General features: G+C 42.5%; 1 protein-coding gene across 20 annotated transcripts in view; it reads left to right on the top strand.

The window, feature by feature from the left end:
• The window catches only part of adgrb2 (adhesion G protein-coupled receptor B2), an 85403-nt gene that overhangs the window by 64305 nt on the left and 4036 nt on the right, over positions 1–17062 (top strand). For 8 of the 20 annotated variants that reach the window (XM_088986982.1, XM_088986995.1, XM_088986984.1 and 5 more), the window contains 12 exons: positions 46–131; positions 1708–1806; positions 3342–3441; positions 3511–3582; positions 5238–5330; positions 5990–6205; positions 7338–7377; positions 7687–7701; positions 9208–9371; positions 10091–10789; positions 11311–11346; positions 12425–12538. In XM_088986982.1, the coding sequence (XP_088843108.1) occupies positions 46–131; positions 1708–1806; positions 3342–3441; positions 3511–3582; positions 5238–5330; positions 5990–6205; positions 7338–7377; positions 7687–7701; positions 9208–9371; positions 10091–10789; positions 11311–11346; positions 12425–12538 (1734 nt within the window). Of the gene's footprint in view, positions 1–45; positions 132–1707; positions 1807–3341; positions 3442–3510; positions 3583–5237; positions 5331–5989; positions 6206–7337; positions 7378–7686; positions 7702–9207; positions 9372–10090; positions 10790–11310; positions 11347–12424; positions 13456–14067; positions 14153–17062 lie in introns of those variants that run through there. The other 12 variants (XM_088986989.1, XM_088986985.1, XR_016113473.1 and 9 more) reach the window with 11 other exon arrangements.

The following is a 17062-nucleotide window of genomic DNA, read 5'->3' as shown; positions in this document are numbered from 1 at the left end:
CGCCATCTTCATCAAACACCCCCCCCCCCCTTTTGCCTCCCTCAGGTGAATATGCTCATTGGAATCGTGGTGTTTAACAAGCTCATGTCTCGAGACGGCATCTCCGACAAGTCCAAAAAGCAGCGAGCGGGGTAAGTAGACTTCACACTCAACCCATCGAGTCACACAAAGCCATGTTCAACCATACCCGTGCCGCTTCAAATATATTTGACACTTTGTCTGAATCGCTCACCCCCCTCCCGCCCCAAGACACAAACTACAAAACAACTGTTATTCATGGTGATTTTTGTAACTCTGCCGGCATTTTATGACACGTTGATGCTTTCAAGTCCATCCGTGATATTCACTGACGTGAAAATGAGCACAGAATGCTAATCAAATGCTATACACCATTGATGCGATTAAAATAACTTGCAGTGACGCCACAAAAAGAACAACATAACAAAAAATTCTATTTCTTTACTCATACACTGCCAGACATGCAAAAATGTGTCCACTCCAGTGCCAGGGTTTTTGTCCATTATCACTCGAATTCCAGGACCCACAGAATATTGAGTTTTAGGACTACATAAACATTCAATGCAGCGTAAGAAACCTGAGAATCTCTTTTTTCAACAGTAAAATAGGATTAATTCTTATTTCATATTGGTCTGGAGTTATCTGAGCTTGAAATGAGGGTGGCTGTCCAAATTACAATGCAATACATTCATATTGGTTTATATAGAGCTTTAACAACAGCTGACGCTGGAACAAAGCGCTAACATGAGAAAAAGGGAAAATCCGCCCCCTTGTGGAAGGGAAAAACATTGCCAGAGTACATGGCCAGCACTTTATCGGAACCCAAGCAAGGAAAAACAAAATCTGAACAAATTTGTGAATGGCGCTCTACGTCATATTTTCAATTCCCGAATAAATTCCTGAACGGCAGTTAATGAGTTAAAAAAAAGACTGATAATCTTTTTTTTGCACTTCCTTGTGATTTCTCGTTTAATTATGAGAAAAACAAGTTGAAAATAATAAAAATATGCGGCGGCCGCGCTACATTAGGATCCCATCACAGCCCGTTGCTTTCATTGGCTTCATAAGAAAAAGACATTACGCTAATGGTAGCCTATGTCGTTGACTTTTTTTTTAAATGAATCAGTTTTCCTTTCCGCTATCCCACTAAATAACTGTTAAAAACAGGTTGGGTGTATGTGCGTAGGTGAATCTGCAACTTGAGCAATCAATCGAGTTAATATTCTGTAGAATTCGAGTGACAATGACAAAAACCCTGGCAGCGGAGTGGACACATTTTTGCACATGTCTGGCAGTGAATGAGTTAATGATCAAAATCAAATTTGGAATGTAAATTCGAACAAAATTTCAATTTTGATGGAATTGTCCGTTTTTGCCAGTAGCAGAATCGGATGATCGGCACATTTCCCATCTGTGTCAATGCAATGTCTTTCCCTCACACTCTGACTCCAAATTCGTATTTTTATTTCTTTTTCTTCTTCTGTTCTGCTTTTTAAAATCTGATTTTAATTTGCTTATGTTTTTCTCCCCCCCTACCACTCCCGCTCATCGTGACGTCCCTCCCTCCCCTTATTTTCCTGCCACACTTGTGTACATTGGATACATGGAACATTTGTTTCCACCCCCCGACCTTCACTATTTGTGACCGTGTTTTGTATCGTGTACGCATGTGCACGATATGCCCCAAAGTGTCCCGGTGGAGGCGCGTAGCCGACTTCTACTGAAATGCTCCAAGTGCGGCGTGATCTCGAGCACCGCTCTCTCCAGCTCCACTGCCAGCAGTGCCATGTTAGTCCATCTTCATCTCTTTTCACGCTCCCCCAATACCCCCTCCTTTTTTTTTTTTTTTTAATTGTAGCAACCACAAAGTGATCGTCACAGCCCACTATATCCACATTTCGCAATGACAAAAAGCAATTTTAAAAAAGTGATTATTGTCATTTTGAAAAGAAAAACAAAAATGTGACTTTCACTGTGCGGTAGCGACATGTCTCATTTCTTGGAAGTCTCTCTTTCTCCATTTCGACATTTTCACACGCTCCGCACCGTCCTTTTAATCTCCAGCTGTTGGTAATTATACAAGGTGACATTTAGATGTGTTCGGCTGACAAATAAATACATAAATATATGAAATAGTAAAATAATAATAATAATACTAAGAATAAGAAGAGGAAGAAGAAGAAGAAGAAGAAGAAGAAGAAGAAGAAGAAGAAGAAGAAGAAGAAGAAGAAGAAGAATGAAAGGAACAACGCTTCCACTGCGAGTGATCAGATTTTATGACAATTGTCCTCAGGTGATGCAGAATACAAGTGACCCATGCCATAACATAACATGTTAAACGCGCAACGATTTTACTGAGATTTGAGGCCAGCAGAAGTTCGCGCAGTCTATTGCTGTCAAACATCCGATTGCATAGTCTGATGGCTTTCGGTATGCCATACCTCAACGTGGTAAAGTGCCGTCGTGGTTCGGCAGCCTGAAAGCGCTCACGGTAAATCAAGTGTACTGCAATTCTCTGCATGTCATCAGTCTCGTCCTCGGATGACCTGTTTGAGTTTGCCCGTATTTTTGTAAAACGAGCCCGCCCCAGAGCTCAGATGTGTGTTCCGGACGATTGCCTGCTGTGATGTAATCGCACTTGTGGTGTACGTTAGCGACAGTTTTTGATTTTTTTTCCTGCTCTGGTTGCAGGATGGATGGTTGGACATCAACTAGCGTGCATGCTATCTGAATTTAACCTTCATTTAGAGAGCAAAATGAAAATATGTTTCTTTTAAAAGATTAACACAGTCTTAAAACGGACCCTAAAAATTTACAGGGAGCCAAAACATTCTGGGCTAGCTTCTCTGAGGTCCATCCAGATAGGAGGTGATCAGCAGCATTTTGGACCAATTGGAGATGATTGAAGGACTCCAAACAGTCTACTCTATAAAATGTCATCAATGTGGAATGTTGTGAATTTCTTCACTATGAGACTAATAAAGGTTAATTTAATTTACTTTAATTTAGTTTAATTGTATGTACTTTAATAATTTGATTAATAATATGATTTAATTTAATGTACTTTATTTTTGTTTTATTTGATTTAATTTTAATTAACTCATTCGCTGCCATCCCCGAATGTATTCCACAATTAAAAAGTGTGATGTGGAGCGCCAGTCCCGAATTTGTTCAGGTTTTGGTTTTTCTTGCTTGGGTGCCGATATAGCGCTGGTCAGATCTCTGGAAATGTTTTTTTTCCCTTCCGCGAGGGGGCAGCATTTTGCTTTTTGTTCATGTCCTCCCTTCTTTATTCCTCGTTCTTCCCGATTGCTTTTCTATAGTGCGTCTCTGTGGAGCTCTTGTGTGGTCCTTCCGTTGCTGGCCCTCACGTGGATGTCAGCTGTGTTGGCCATAACCGATCGCCGCTCCACACTCTTCCAGGTGATTGATCCCGGAGATTGATAAACTATATGCGCAAAAACTAAACAGGTGTCAAATGTTCCGCCTTAGGTCCTCTTTGCCGTCTTCGACTCGGTCCAAGGTTTCGTGATAATCACCATTCACTGCGCCATGCGGAGAGAGGTGAGTCCCATTCCCGCGCAATCGTGTTCTTCTACAGGTGGGGTTGAATTTTGTAAGAGTTCATGCTAGTTTCCAGGTCAGGTTAAGGGCGCATGGGAACACAAGCAGATCAGACTTGACGGGGATTAACTGGCTGCTTATGTCCAATGTTGGTGTGCGCCGTCTTCATAATGCCAGATCGCACCACCGCATTGTCCATCGGAGCCAAGCCTGCTTTAAGGAGCTTAGCAAGATGTTGTATGGAATAAGACGATAAGTCGCTGGCTAATACCTCCCCAATGTGAATTTGCAAAGGGCTTTGCGGCGCCCTCCCGGGTATGCTGCATTTTAAAGTTATTATGCACGTATATGATTCGACGCCATTGATACGCCCACACGGAGAGCGATTGTCGGATTTTCTGCTGTTACACCTGCACTCTTCCTTGTATCCGGCATCACCCGCTTGCATATCGTAAGTGAATATGAAAACGGCAAGCCACATTTAACTCATTCACTGACAGATGTGCAAAAATGTGACCACCCCAGTGCCAGGGTTTTTGTCATTGTCCGAAATGGACGCCGCACACATACAGCGACAACGATGGCCTCCGAAGACGAGTGCAGGCGTAGACGGAAGAGAAGGACGGATGCAAGGAAACAATGGAGGCAATAAGCTCGCCCATGCAGTATTCAGACATGGATGCCGCTCCAATCCAATCCATTTGCAGCGCCGCGTACACTCACATAAGACCACCTCAGTGAGAATGGAGATGCACTCATTCGCTCTCGCATCACTTGCTATCCGAGTGCTCTTGTTTCCCGGCCCGTGGTGGTCTTTGGGGGATTTGACAGTGGCAACGCTGACAAATGAAGTTGCTCCTGCCATGGAGGGAGGTGGCGAGGGGGGGGGGGGGGTATATCAGGGGAGTCTGAAAGGAAAATAAGGCTGGCGCGATCCAATTTATTTGATTTAATCCGTTATGAGAAATGATACTTCAACAAATAATTGTGATGCGTTGCCAGGACGCTTAATGGAATAAAAGCAAATATGACACCAGGACGGTACACGTGTTAGAGCATTTTGTTCTAAACGTGGGTTCGTTTGAATCCTGGGTGGTTGGGTGAATCGTGTCAGGGGTTCGATGAAGCTTCTGACGGATGTCGATTAGTTATGACACGCCTGCTTGCCCATCAATGGCTGGTTGATTTTGTACACAATTAACTCATTCACTGCACACATGACCACTCCAGTGCCAGGGTTTTTATCATTGTCACTCGAATTCCAGGACCCACAGAATATTGATTTTTAAAAATACATAAACATTCAATGCAGCGTAAGCAACCTTAGACTCTCTTCATTCTTCAGACAAAAACAGTTAAATCCTAAATGATATAGGTCTGGAGTTATATGAGCTTGAAATGAGGGCAGCTGTCAAAATACAATGCAATACAAACATTGGTTTATAAAGCGTTTTAAAACAGCTGAATCTGGAACAAAGCGCTAACATGGAAAAAAGCAAAATTCTGGCCACTTCTGGAAGGAAAAACATTAGCAGAGGCTTTGGCCAACGCTTAATCGGTACCCAAGCAAGAAAAAAACAAAACCCCAACAAATTCGGGAATGGCGCTCTATGTTATATATTTTCAATACCACCACCCTTTGTCGCCCCCTTCAGGTGCAAGATGCAATGCGCTGTCGGATGGGGGGATGCAAAGACGACAGCGAGAACTCTCCCGACTCCTGCAAGAACGGACAGGTGCAGATCATGGTGAATAAGCAAACCCATTTCATCCCGTTACGGATTCACCTCCATACTAACGATCGATCAGGTTGTTATTTTTTAGATGCGAATTTAGGGAGTGATTGTACCTTATTTTATTACCTAACATCTTTTTTTTCTATGACAAATCTTTGCAACAAAGATGATTGGTCACCGAATGCCTCTGTGAGGATTGACCACACTGTCCTAATAACTCTGCCAGTTGATGGAATATTTTATAGAATTAATCAGCCTCAGTTGTGCTAAGCTAGCGGAGAATTTCCAGGAAAATTCATTCTTTTCTTGACAATTGCGTGTTCATAAACCTCCAATTAGGGACGGAAGCGCATGAGTGAACTTTGTTCTCCCGGTTTCCATTGCGTCATCAGTACAAAAAGACAACGTATTTGAAACAATTTGACAGTTGCTGATTCAAAGTAGCAAGAATCCACCCTCTCCGCCCCCCCCCTGCAATGCTCAACAGGAAATCTCATTACAATGTTAATCCCTGGAAACGTCCTACCTGGCACAGCGTCCCGCTACGGCACCTCATTCAACTTGAATCAAATGTTCCGTTTAAGGAACATGATGTGACAAGATGATCGCTTATGAAAGCTGCGCAAATTTGGTTTCACGTCTGACAACTTTGTGCTCTCCCGCACCATCAGAAGGGTCCAAATGTGGCCCATTACGGCACAAGCCAGTGCGTGACCGGGTGCCGGCCACAGTTGGTCCTGCCGGAGTGCCAGCGGCAGGCCTGTTCCCACAGTCTACCCCGCAACGACGGCGGCCTCGACCGCAGACGCGGTCTCGGCTATCTGCACGAGCAAAGCCTCGTCAACAACAACAATGCCCACAATTACAACCACATTGCCGGCCAAACAGTATGTCACGAGTAGAAAAAAAAAATGACAGTCGAATAGGTAGGAGGGGAAAGGTGCAATCTGTAAATAAACGAAAACAATAAACAAACAAATAAATGAATAAATACATAAATATGCTCATAAGGACATAATTACTTCAATAAATAATACAATAAATAATTCAACAAAGAATTCAATAAATTTGATAAACACATAATAGAAATTGATAAATAATTCAAGAAATAAATACATAATTGAAAAAGTAAATAATTCTACAAGTAAATAAAAAAACCTAATAAATACATAAATAAATAAAAATCGACAAGCAATTTGATAAATAAATACCCGATTCAATAAAAAATACATAATTCAATCAATAACACGTACAAATTAAAATACAAACTAAAATACAAAAATTTAAATAAAATACAAATAAAACAAACACACAAAAAATATATAGATATTAAATATATAATAATGATGCTGTACTGTACGATTGGGTAGTTTTAAATGGTTTATAATTACATAAAATCCAACGCGACGGCATTGCAAAATGCAAAACAATAATGCAACAATAATGCAAAGTATATCAATATCAAATAATGAGCGCATAAAATGATTTCTTTAGTGATACGAGCGCAACGTGATTCACGCAAGCAGTTTTTACGTCGATATGGACGAAAACTGGTTTCCCCCTTCACCGCTTTTTGCCGCGCTAAGCAAAATGGCCGCGGACGCTATCATGCGAACATCAAATTCATTGCGTTCACTTTTTTTACACATTGCACCTTTCTGTCAGTTTCAACCGAGCAAGCTGTGGCTGTGCGGGAATAAATTGCAATGAGTGCAATAAACCCACTAGAAAAATAAATATATATATATCTACGAGGTACTCCTTCACTATCAAATCCCAGATTGTGCAAGATCTGTTTCGAGAAGGATGTTGTAAAGATGATCAGACTTAGTTTTGACTTTTTGTCAGAAGAAGAAAAAAAACAACAACTTCATTTGATAGTGAACGGGTGCACGGAGGCGGCCGCTTGAGATCCTCATCGCTCATCTGATGCAAGCTGCTTCTCATGTCAATGTGCATATCCTAGCCAGTCACTTTTTTCTTTCCTTTTCTCCACTCACTTCGCTTTTCTTTTCTCAGACCGATTTTGAGAAGGATGTGGACTTGGCATGCCAGACAGGTGAGTCGGCCATGTTTTCCCACCATTTCTTTTGTTCAATGCAATTGGCATCACAGTTACATAAGAATAACGTCAAGATGGAAGTGGATTATATACCGCACGCGCCCATGAATGAATTACTCTCGCTTATCAATCACACTCTGCTTTAATGTGACATTTTAATCCCGCATGAAAATGCCACACTGGTGACTTCAAAGTGGTTAACAGTGTGTTTTAATAGATGTGTGTTTTTGGATGTTTTCGGATGTATCCAATTGTACATTTGAAGGATTAACACGGAGTCACTTTCCCCTCCTCCCAACCTTGCAGAAAGAGGACACCCATGTAAGTCGCCCTAACCCGCACTAACCCTGCCTGATCCCCGACTATAAACTTGAATGAACTCCCCCCGGGTCATTCTCAAGAACTCCACTTTTCAATCTTTACAGAGCTCCATACAATACAATACAATACAATAAATCCTAATTTATATAGCGCTTTCACAACAGCTGCAGCTCTAACAAAGCGCTTCTTCACATCATAGTCAACACAAAGCAAAATAATAAACACAACAGGAATATAAAAACATGGACAGCTGTGCAAGCTTAACAACCCCATGTACTCTATGGGGTTTGAGTACAAACACGATGATATGAAGCAGTTCTAGATGAAAGAGGAGAGGATGAAAGCCAGTGGATAAGAGACATCATGGTGGAATGTGCACCGACATTCAACTCTATAAGGGGCACTTTTTTTTTTCTTGCGTGCATAGATCGCGTTTTGCATAAGGGCGATTGTCCAATGAGTCGAATCCACTTTGCGCTTCATAAAAAAAGGATGCCTTTTTAACAATAATTGCTCTTTGTTTCCTGGTCGGGGGCATTCGTGAGCATGAGGTCAAAGCATGATTCCGTTGGCCCTTTACGGCGTACGTGGAATGATACAATTTCAAAAGAGGCGATAGCCACATAAACGGATATATGGATTTTTGTGAATGTAACAGCATAGTTTTTTTTTCCTGGCAGCATTCTCATACATATTTTGTTGCTGGACAGAAACAAAACAACAATATTTTTAAAAATACTAGTTGTGTTAAGTTCATCCTGTCTACTTGATATCTAATTTAAAATAGATTCTTATGTTACAGAAAGTGTATTGTCGGTGTTCAAATACCTGACATGACACTCTGACGAAGGCGGAAGTAGACGCCGAAACATGTCAGGTATTTGAACACCGACAATACACTGACTCTAAGATAAGAATCTGTTTTAAATTAACATTTTTTAAAATACCTGTTTATGTGTGGATATAGCCTGGATGTATTTTTCTACAAGCAGCATGGAGCTAAAAAAACAATTTCTGTCCTAATTAATTTGCATGGCAACGAACCTCCAGCAACATTTCTTCCATTGACAGCATTGCAGTAAATTGGGGAGAAAAAAAATAAAAACAAAAATGAGTTGGGCATGAATCGATGCATGCTGCCACAGCATGCCTGCGTGATCAGAGATAATAAAGGCATTTGGGTCGATTTCATTTGTGGGGATTGAGGCTCATTCTGTGAGCTGTTAAAAAAAAATGGTGGCCCTCGAGCCAATTATATGCTGGGCTTAAGGTCACAAACAACGTAAAACCAACATAGCATCGATGTGTTTTGTGAAATGGTTGACTTGTCGTGGCGAATACGACTAGAGCTCACATAACTAAAAGCTACAGGATCCCTAAATTGTGTCCCTTTCAACCGCTCTTCTTCTTTTGACAACCTAATGCTTCATCCCCTGATTTTTCCTCCACCCTCTGCGCCTTTGCTTCCCCCGACGGGAACCTTTCGTACCTCGTGTCCCTTTTCAGTCATTTTCAAGGAGGTGAACACCTGCAACCCAGCCACCATCACGGGCACCTTGTCTCGGATCTCCCTGGATGATGACGATGACCCCAAACTTGCTGCCCATCATGACGGGGTGAATTTCAGCTCCCTCCCCGGGAACATCCCACCTCCCAACCTTGGCGTGCAGGTATGGGGATGGCCATTCTTTCCTTAACACGTTCACTGCCATTGACAAATTTATTCGGGAATTGAAAATATGAGCGCCATTCCCGAAATAGTTTGGGTTTTATTTTGGGTTTTTTTTTCCACAAGGGGGCAGTATTTCCCTTTTTTCCATGGTAGCGCTTTGTTCCAGATTCAGCTGCTGTTAAAGCGCTATATGAACCAATATGTATGTATTGCATTGTATTTTGTACAGACACCTCCATTTCAAGCTCAAATAACTCCATATAATTTAGGAATTAACACGTTTTTAATGAAAGAAGAGAGTCTAAGGATTCTAACAATGTATTGAATGTTTTTGTAGTCCCAGAACTCCATTAATGCAAACGTTCTCCCAAAAACAAAAATCAAAACACAGCACGGATAAATATTTGACACTTCTCTTGCTACCATTGCGATTAATGTTCAGGCTGTCATTCGAGATAACCTTACTTTTCACAAGAAAAAACTTTTGAAAAAATACGCCATCGGACAAGTTTCCGGAACACCGGCATCACTTTGAAAAGAAAAATATATCCGTCAAGGCTGCAAAAGTTTGCCTCAAATCAAGTCAAACATAAAAGGGAAAATGTGTTTCCCACTGTGGGAAGTCTGGCGGCATGAACACTGGATGAAAGGTAAACTGTTGATTTTATCGCATTTAAAAGAATATACGTGAAGTAGTACCAACTGTACTTCCTTCAGGTTCCACAGCTTGGAGGGCTCAACGAGCTGAGCGAGACCTCCTTGAAGAAGGAGATGAATATCGACCAGCAAAGACAACAACGCTGTGGCGCTCCCATCTACTTGTGCACCGACAGCGGGCTCGGGTGGGCAAGGCCACCCGGGTCCTCCAACACCTCCCAGGACGGAAGTGCCGGAAGCGGGGGTAGCGGCGGCGGAGGGGGCAGTGGAGGAGAAGGAGACTACATGGTCCTACCTCGACGGACGGTGAGCATCAAACCTCCAGCGCCGTCCTCCCAAGGAGGAGCTCTTGGACTGGGAGGCGAAGACAAGCCTCTTAACATCGCCGTGGACGACCCCCCATTCCCCCCTCCGCCGTCCCCCTTGACCCTCCACCCTGCCGAGAGCGAAGCCTACCCGGCTGATTTTGTGCCATCCAATGTGGGCGACATGAACATCAACATGAACCTGAACCGTTCTTACGGGACAATCAAAACGCTGCCCCACGGACACGGCCACCTGATGGCCCCGGGGGGTCTCGTACACCCTCACGGGGTTCACATGCATCCTCACGGGCATTCGCTGCAGTTCAAGCCAGGCCAGAGGCCTTCAGTCAGACAAATCCTGACAGGGGGGGCCGCGGTGGAGAGAACAAGGACCCTACCGCGCAACCTAGGCAGCAACAACGCAGACGCGAGCTTCTTGGCGGGATCCCTCGAGGTGGGTACGCGTTTTGGAAGTCAAAGAAGAATTCCACGGGGAGCCGCGGCTTGTTAACCGTTTTCAGTTTTTTGCTTGAGGTTATAAAGTCATAGGCAGGTAAATCCGACAGATAAATCAAGGTAAGTCAATAGGTCACGGAAATCTTTTGTGAGCGGTACATTTACACAACCGAGTTTTCTTTGGTGGGCATCAATATTTATACCAGCAACAATATGTTCTCCAGATTGCGAGACAGAAAAACATGGCGCCACTCAGCGCCGTGGCCGCAGATTAGCCGGAACCATCCGGAGCTGCAAAATTGTCGCTTGCGAGTGGATGACTTGAGGCTGGGTTCAAGGTTTTTTTTAGAAATTACTGATCTAGACTGAAAAATTTGTCCCGTGTTGGGAAACCAGAACATATTAGCATTTAAAAAAATATATAACGACAAGGTGAGGGTCAGAGCAAGAAATCAAGATCATGGGGGTGGATACTGATGCCTTCTTCTCTCCCCTTCGGCCTCCCCCCTCCTCTTGCAGAGGAAAAGAGTACGATACTCTGAGCTGGACTTTGAGGTAAGGTCTTGGACCGTCATCACCTGCTTGTCTTGGCTTCCGTTAGTGCTTCCGTCAAGGACTTGATTTAGCGTACGTCGGAGCATCGCATAATCCCCCCCCACCCCTGTACTCCCCTGCATGCAATACAAATAGCGGTTCCGGAACAGACGTATGCTGTTTCTCCAACAAAATGCCCTTATTTCTGCCTCAACAAATGAACGTGAGGATAAATTATAGCTTGATCACGTGGTATCCTACAATTAAGAGAGATTATGCCGCAATGTCGCTGGCGGGGATTCTGGTTCAAGAAACAGCAAAGTAGATTGTTTTGTGTGTCTGGATAGTTACTTGTAGTTGAGTTTTGGGTGACTGCATTTGGTTGACCGGCTGGTTTTGTCGGAACAGCATCGTTTGGCTGTGGTATGTCTGTGCCTTAGTCACGGTCTCTGTAGAACGACTTTGCTTTGCTGGGAATTTCCAGTCTTGTCCAAATTTCCACGTGAAAGTCAAATAAAAATGGTCTTTCCGAACTTGGAGGGGTTTTGTTTCGGATCGGGTTCTTTTCAAGACTGGAAATTCACTCCTGATCTTATTGGAGAATGTGATTTTAGCGTCTGTATGACATGTGGCAAGCTACTAATTGTTGTTTCTGCCAAGTGAAGTGGATTCACAACTGGCTGTTGCATGACCATAGCATAGCATTTAGCCTTTTCTTTGATTTTTAAGCTAAGGCAAATTATTTTCAAGAGGGGGGCTGTATTAGGTCAAGCTGGGAACTGTGCGTATGAAATGACATTATCATACACATGGCGCAATAAGCACTTAAACTTTTTTCACGAACGAGCAATTAAAACAAGCCCTCTAATTGCCAAACTCGAAAAAGGGGCAACAAAATCCATAACTGCATCAGCTAGCAAGCCATTGGCCATCTTCAATCCCATCACCGTAGTTCCCTTCGCTCTGTACGCACACGCTACCAAAGCCCCCACCCCAGCCCCATTTTGGCCACCCTACTTTGCCCCTTCTCCCTTCCACTTAATTTTATTTTCTCTTTGGTTTATTTTGGGGGGTCTCCCCTTCCTTTCTTCCCTTCCAGAAAGTGATGCACACTCGCAAAAGACACTCTGAGTTGTACCATGAGCTCAACCACTCCTCCAAGTTCCACACCATAGACAGGTATAGCAGGGACCGGGCCTTGTCCACCTTCAAGGTAAGACCACCTATCTAAAATTTAGCTTCCCTGCACCGATTCATTAAGTCCTGCGATTTGTCACAGCCCCCCTGACATGGAAAAGTAAACGTCCATGTTTACATGTATTAAATAATCAACTGATCTATCTTAAAGATTGCTACGATAGCTTACCTCTGAACTGATTTTTCAGTCAACCAACCCCCCAGAAATTGACATCAGGTGTATCAATTTTCATGGCGGTAAATACAGATCAACAGACATGATCCCAGCTGTTGCCGAACATGCGATAAAATCACATTTCGATAATTAGTTAACTCTGCATATTCCGACTTGTGCAAAGACAACACGTTATCAATGACAACACATGCATTTTGGCTAAAGTTGCTTTGGCTCTGTGTGTTATTAGTACATGTGTCGTTAGACTCCATAATTTGTGTACTTTGTTTGAACAAGACTGTGTGTGTGTGATTGCGCGAGAAAGATGTTGCTCTCGGGTTGGCATCTTTGACTCATTAAAAGAGTCAGCGGCAGATGAAAGCCAGTCCCGACGCGCTAGGCGCTAACCTTCACAGGGGCACTTTCATTACGATTTCAATACTTCTCATCAGCGTAGAGTTCGGCCACGGAGACTCGGGCGGCCTCTATCGGTGTGCTTCCCCAAGGGGGGTTTGGCCTCACATGGCTTCACATTCATTTCAGTTCAGAAATGGCGCCTGACACGGCTCATATTGGCCAGGCCGTGCAATAAAAACACAATACGAACGGCATTCGAGTCGTTGATTTTGAAAACGAAAATGGGCAGTTCACTTAACTGCAAATAATTCCACGGCTAATGCTATCAATGTCAGCCTTTTGACAGGACCCAGGTTCAATTTCTCTGTGACGCTGTCAACAACTCAATTTGAGAGTCACCCCCAGACACGGACGTGCTGACGGTATACTAATTATGCAAATGAGGCATGTGTGTGTGTGTGAGAGGGTGACATTAGCTAGTGCGTAGGGATTGGTACCCCTTTGTCATTGTGTTCGTTTTTGTTTTTTTCTCTCGTAGAGTGTCTCCTCCATTTCATCGACAATTATGGCAGAAGTAATGATTTAATAATTTCATATTAACGCCCATAATCTCTGTGCCTCGCCGCGTGACAGGTAAATGTCAACGATAACAACGTCGGCTACGTGAGCGACAACCATAAATGTCCAAACTCGTTCTTAAAGTCAAATGCTTGACTTACCTATAAAAAAATGCCTCTCTGTCACTGCCACTCACGATTCATGACTTATTGTAGGTAACGACAACAAAACAGAGTACCGTAATTTTCGGTGTGTAAGGCGTACCGCAAAGCCTTCAATATCTTCAAAAATGGTACATTATATATGGAAAACTTTTTGAAACATGTCATTCATTGAAGGTACTTCGTATAGTCCGGTGCGCCTTATAGTCCGGAAAATACAGTCATTTTCTTGACTCTGGGCAGGACTCTCCAAAGTTACGAAAAACAATGCGGTCACCGAGGTCCTAAACACCCTTTTAACCTTTTCTAAACCAGGTTCCCCCACCGCCACCACCAAGGCACAACAACACCGAACCGTCGCTCGTGCGCAGAGCATCTTTGGTTTACAAAGAAAGTCAACGTAAGCCTCGTGCGTTTAGAGTCCCTTCCGGTGCCAGATAAAGTAGTTTTGGATGGGAACACCTCATCTGTGTGAATGCCATTGTTTGCCACTAGCTGTGTTGGAAAATCACAGTTGTCCATTTTTTGTGCTTCTATTGCTGTCACATACATCCTGACGTGGTCGAGTGTCCAACCGTCAAGCTATTGCACCCCTTCCCAAAACCCGAATTAAAGCCTTCTAACCAATATCATTTAAGAATAAATTCTAAAGACAATGACCCATAGGAACCCATTCATAATCACCTCATAAAGCATGATAACCTCGCCATAAATTTGGCCGTTGGCCGCAAAGCGACCGAGACTGCGCGGCGTGCATGTGGCGCTGCTGCATATGAGCCTCTGGGAAATATCACCGAGGCTTGCTGGGGGTTAAAAAGGCTTGATCCATTTTCCCCTCTCCGCTAAGGTTGGATCCGTGTTCTGATATTGTTCAGCAGATGAGTAGATACCAGAAGATATCCAAGACATACACATGGTTCTTTTTTTTCTTTTTGCTACCTGATCGGTAATGTTTACCAAATTGATCGCTACGGGCCATAAAGTAATGAGTCATCGTTATGCCCAATTAGCACAAATGAAAAGAACTCGCATGAAGGCAGGCAGACACTTCATCACAAAGCTCCCCATTAACCTCAAACGATGAAAATCAATCACTGACTTTTCTGCTAAGCCTCTGATTGCAAGTCTTCTATACTTTTTTTTTTAATCTAAGTGTGGTACATACTTGGACTGAAATCAAAACACACAAACTGCCTGATGATGACGATGGTGACAATCATCCATCCATCCATCATCCATCCATCCATCCATCCACTGTACACTGTCTGTAAGAAGAGCATCTGTTTTACATTAGATATCAAGTAGACAAATGCAAATTTCCCCATTGTGGGACGAATAAAGGTTTTCTGATTCTGATTCTGACAGGATGAACTTAATACAACAAAGTATTTATTGATTTGTGTGTTTATTTGTTTATTTATTCACATTTATTTATTTGGATATATCTATCCACTTATTAATTAACTAATTAGTTAATTCATTTGATTATTTGTTTATCTATCCATCTATCCATCTATCCACGTATTTATTTATTTATTTATTTATTTTATTTATTTATTTTCTGTGTATTCATTCTGTGTATTTATTCATTCGTGTATTTATTCAAGCATTCATTGTTTTACCTATCAATCCACTTATTAATGTATTTATTTATGCATTTATTTATGCATTTATTGATGCATTTATCGATGAATTCATTCATTCATTGATGTGTTTATTCATTTTTTGTGTATTTATTCATTAATGTATTTATTCAATCATTCATTTATTTATTACCTACCTATTTATTATACGTATTCATGTATTTATTCATGTATTTATGAATGTGTTTCTTCATGGATTTACTAATCTATTTATTTGTTTATTTATCTATTTATTTATGTCACGATCATCCATAAAACATGCAGTCAGGGAGGTTTGCGAGAGGTAGCGTTGTTTTGATATCGAGTTGCTTTTTAGCAGACAAAACCAGAACGGTCATCTTTTTGTCTCGGCGGGGTACCCGAAGGGGTCATTGCACATATTGCACATATTTGCCGGCAGTGCGTATGATGGAGTACTTGTGCTGGCGGTGGACGCCTGCATTACAGAGGCATTTTGTGGCTCTCATTAGGTGTATACAGTATCCGCCTGCCGTCGCCCGCTGCGTTCTTGATAAAACGAGGTGCTCTCGGCTCCCCTTTTGCGGTGAGATGCCGCACGTCTGTGTCGAATGCAAATGGCTGAAGATGACGGAAACTTTTCTGGGTAGTTTCAAACTGCCTGATAATTACGATGGCGACGATGATGAAGCCCAATGCGTAGACCCCTTCCAGTGCTGACATGTATTGGGGGGGCACATGGATCTTAAATGGATGAAAAAACGGTGGGTCTACTCAGGGGTGAAGGTTTTATGAATCGATAGTTAACCGCGACAACGACAATTGATGGTTTTTGGCAAGGCGAGGGACATTTAGTCAAGGTAATGTGTGTACTTTGGTGATGTCTCATAAATTGAAGATAGATCATTTATTCTGACAGCCACTTTTCCCTCTCCCTTGTTGATTGAAGGTGGACAATTTGCTTGCACTTAAAACCCAGGGAGGTCCCAGAAATCAATTTGGTGGAGTTAAGCAAAAGGGTCTTTTATATTCCGACAGTAAAACAAAGTCTGGCTCCTCCACCGCCTCACCACCCTTTCTCTAATTCCCTTCTGTTTGTCCTCACAGGTTGCGTCATACCTCGCGACGGTTTCCCTCCTTCTTTACACAGTTGGAGTCTTAATAGATTAACTCGATTCATTTGATTAAGTCGATTAACTCAGTCACTGTCATTCCCAAATTTATTTGGGAATTGAAAAGATGATGTGAAGCGCCATTCCCGAATTAGGTTTTAGGTTTAGGTTTTAGGTTTTCAGGTTTTGTTTTTTTCATGCCTGGGTGCCGGTAAAGCGCTCGCTATGGCCTCTGTTTTTTTTCTTTTCCACAAGGGGGCAGCATTTCCCTTTCTTCCATGTTAGCTGTTGTTAAAGCACTATAGAAACCAATATGTATGTATGGCATTGTATTTTGGACAACCACCTTCATTTCAAGCTCAGATAACTCCAGACGGATCTCATTTAGGAATCAAGTTTTTTTCTGATGAAAGAAGAGAGTCTAAGGATTCTAAAACTGTATTGAATGTTTATGTAGTCGTATAATTCAATATGCTGTGGGTCCTGGAATTCGAGAGACAATGATAAAAAACCTGGCACTGGAGTGAACATATTTTTTGCACATGTCTGGCAGTGAAAGAGTTAATTCATTTGGGGAAATTAAAGGGAAGGCGTAAA

The sequence above is a fragment of the Hippocampus bargibanti genome, linkage group LG20 (genome assembly GCF_051943395.1).
Source record: "Hippocampus bargibanti isolate YZ-2025 linkage group LG20, ASM5194339v1, whole genome shotgun sequence".
Taxonomy (NCBI): Eukaryota; Metazoa; Chordata; class Actinopteri; order Syngnathiformes; family Syngnathidae; genus Hippocampus; species Hippocampus bargibanti.
The sequence above is the reverse complement of the archived record's forward strand: the minus strand, read 5'-3'. Positions and strand labels throughout refer to the sequence as shown.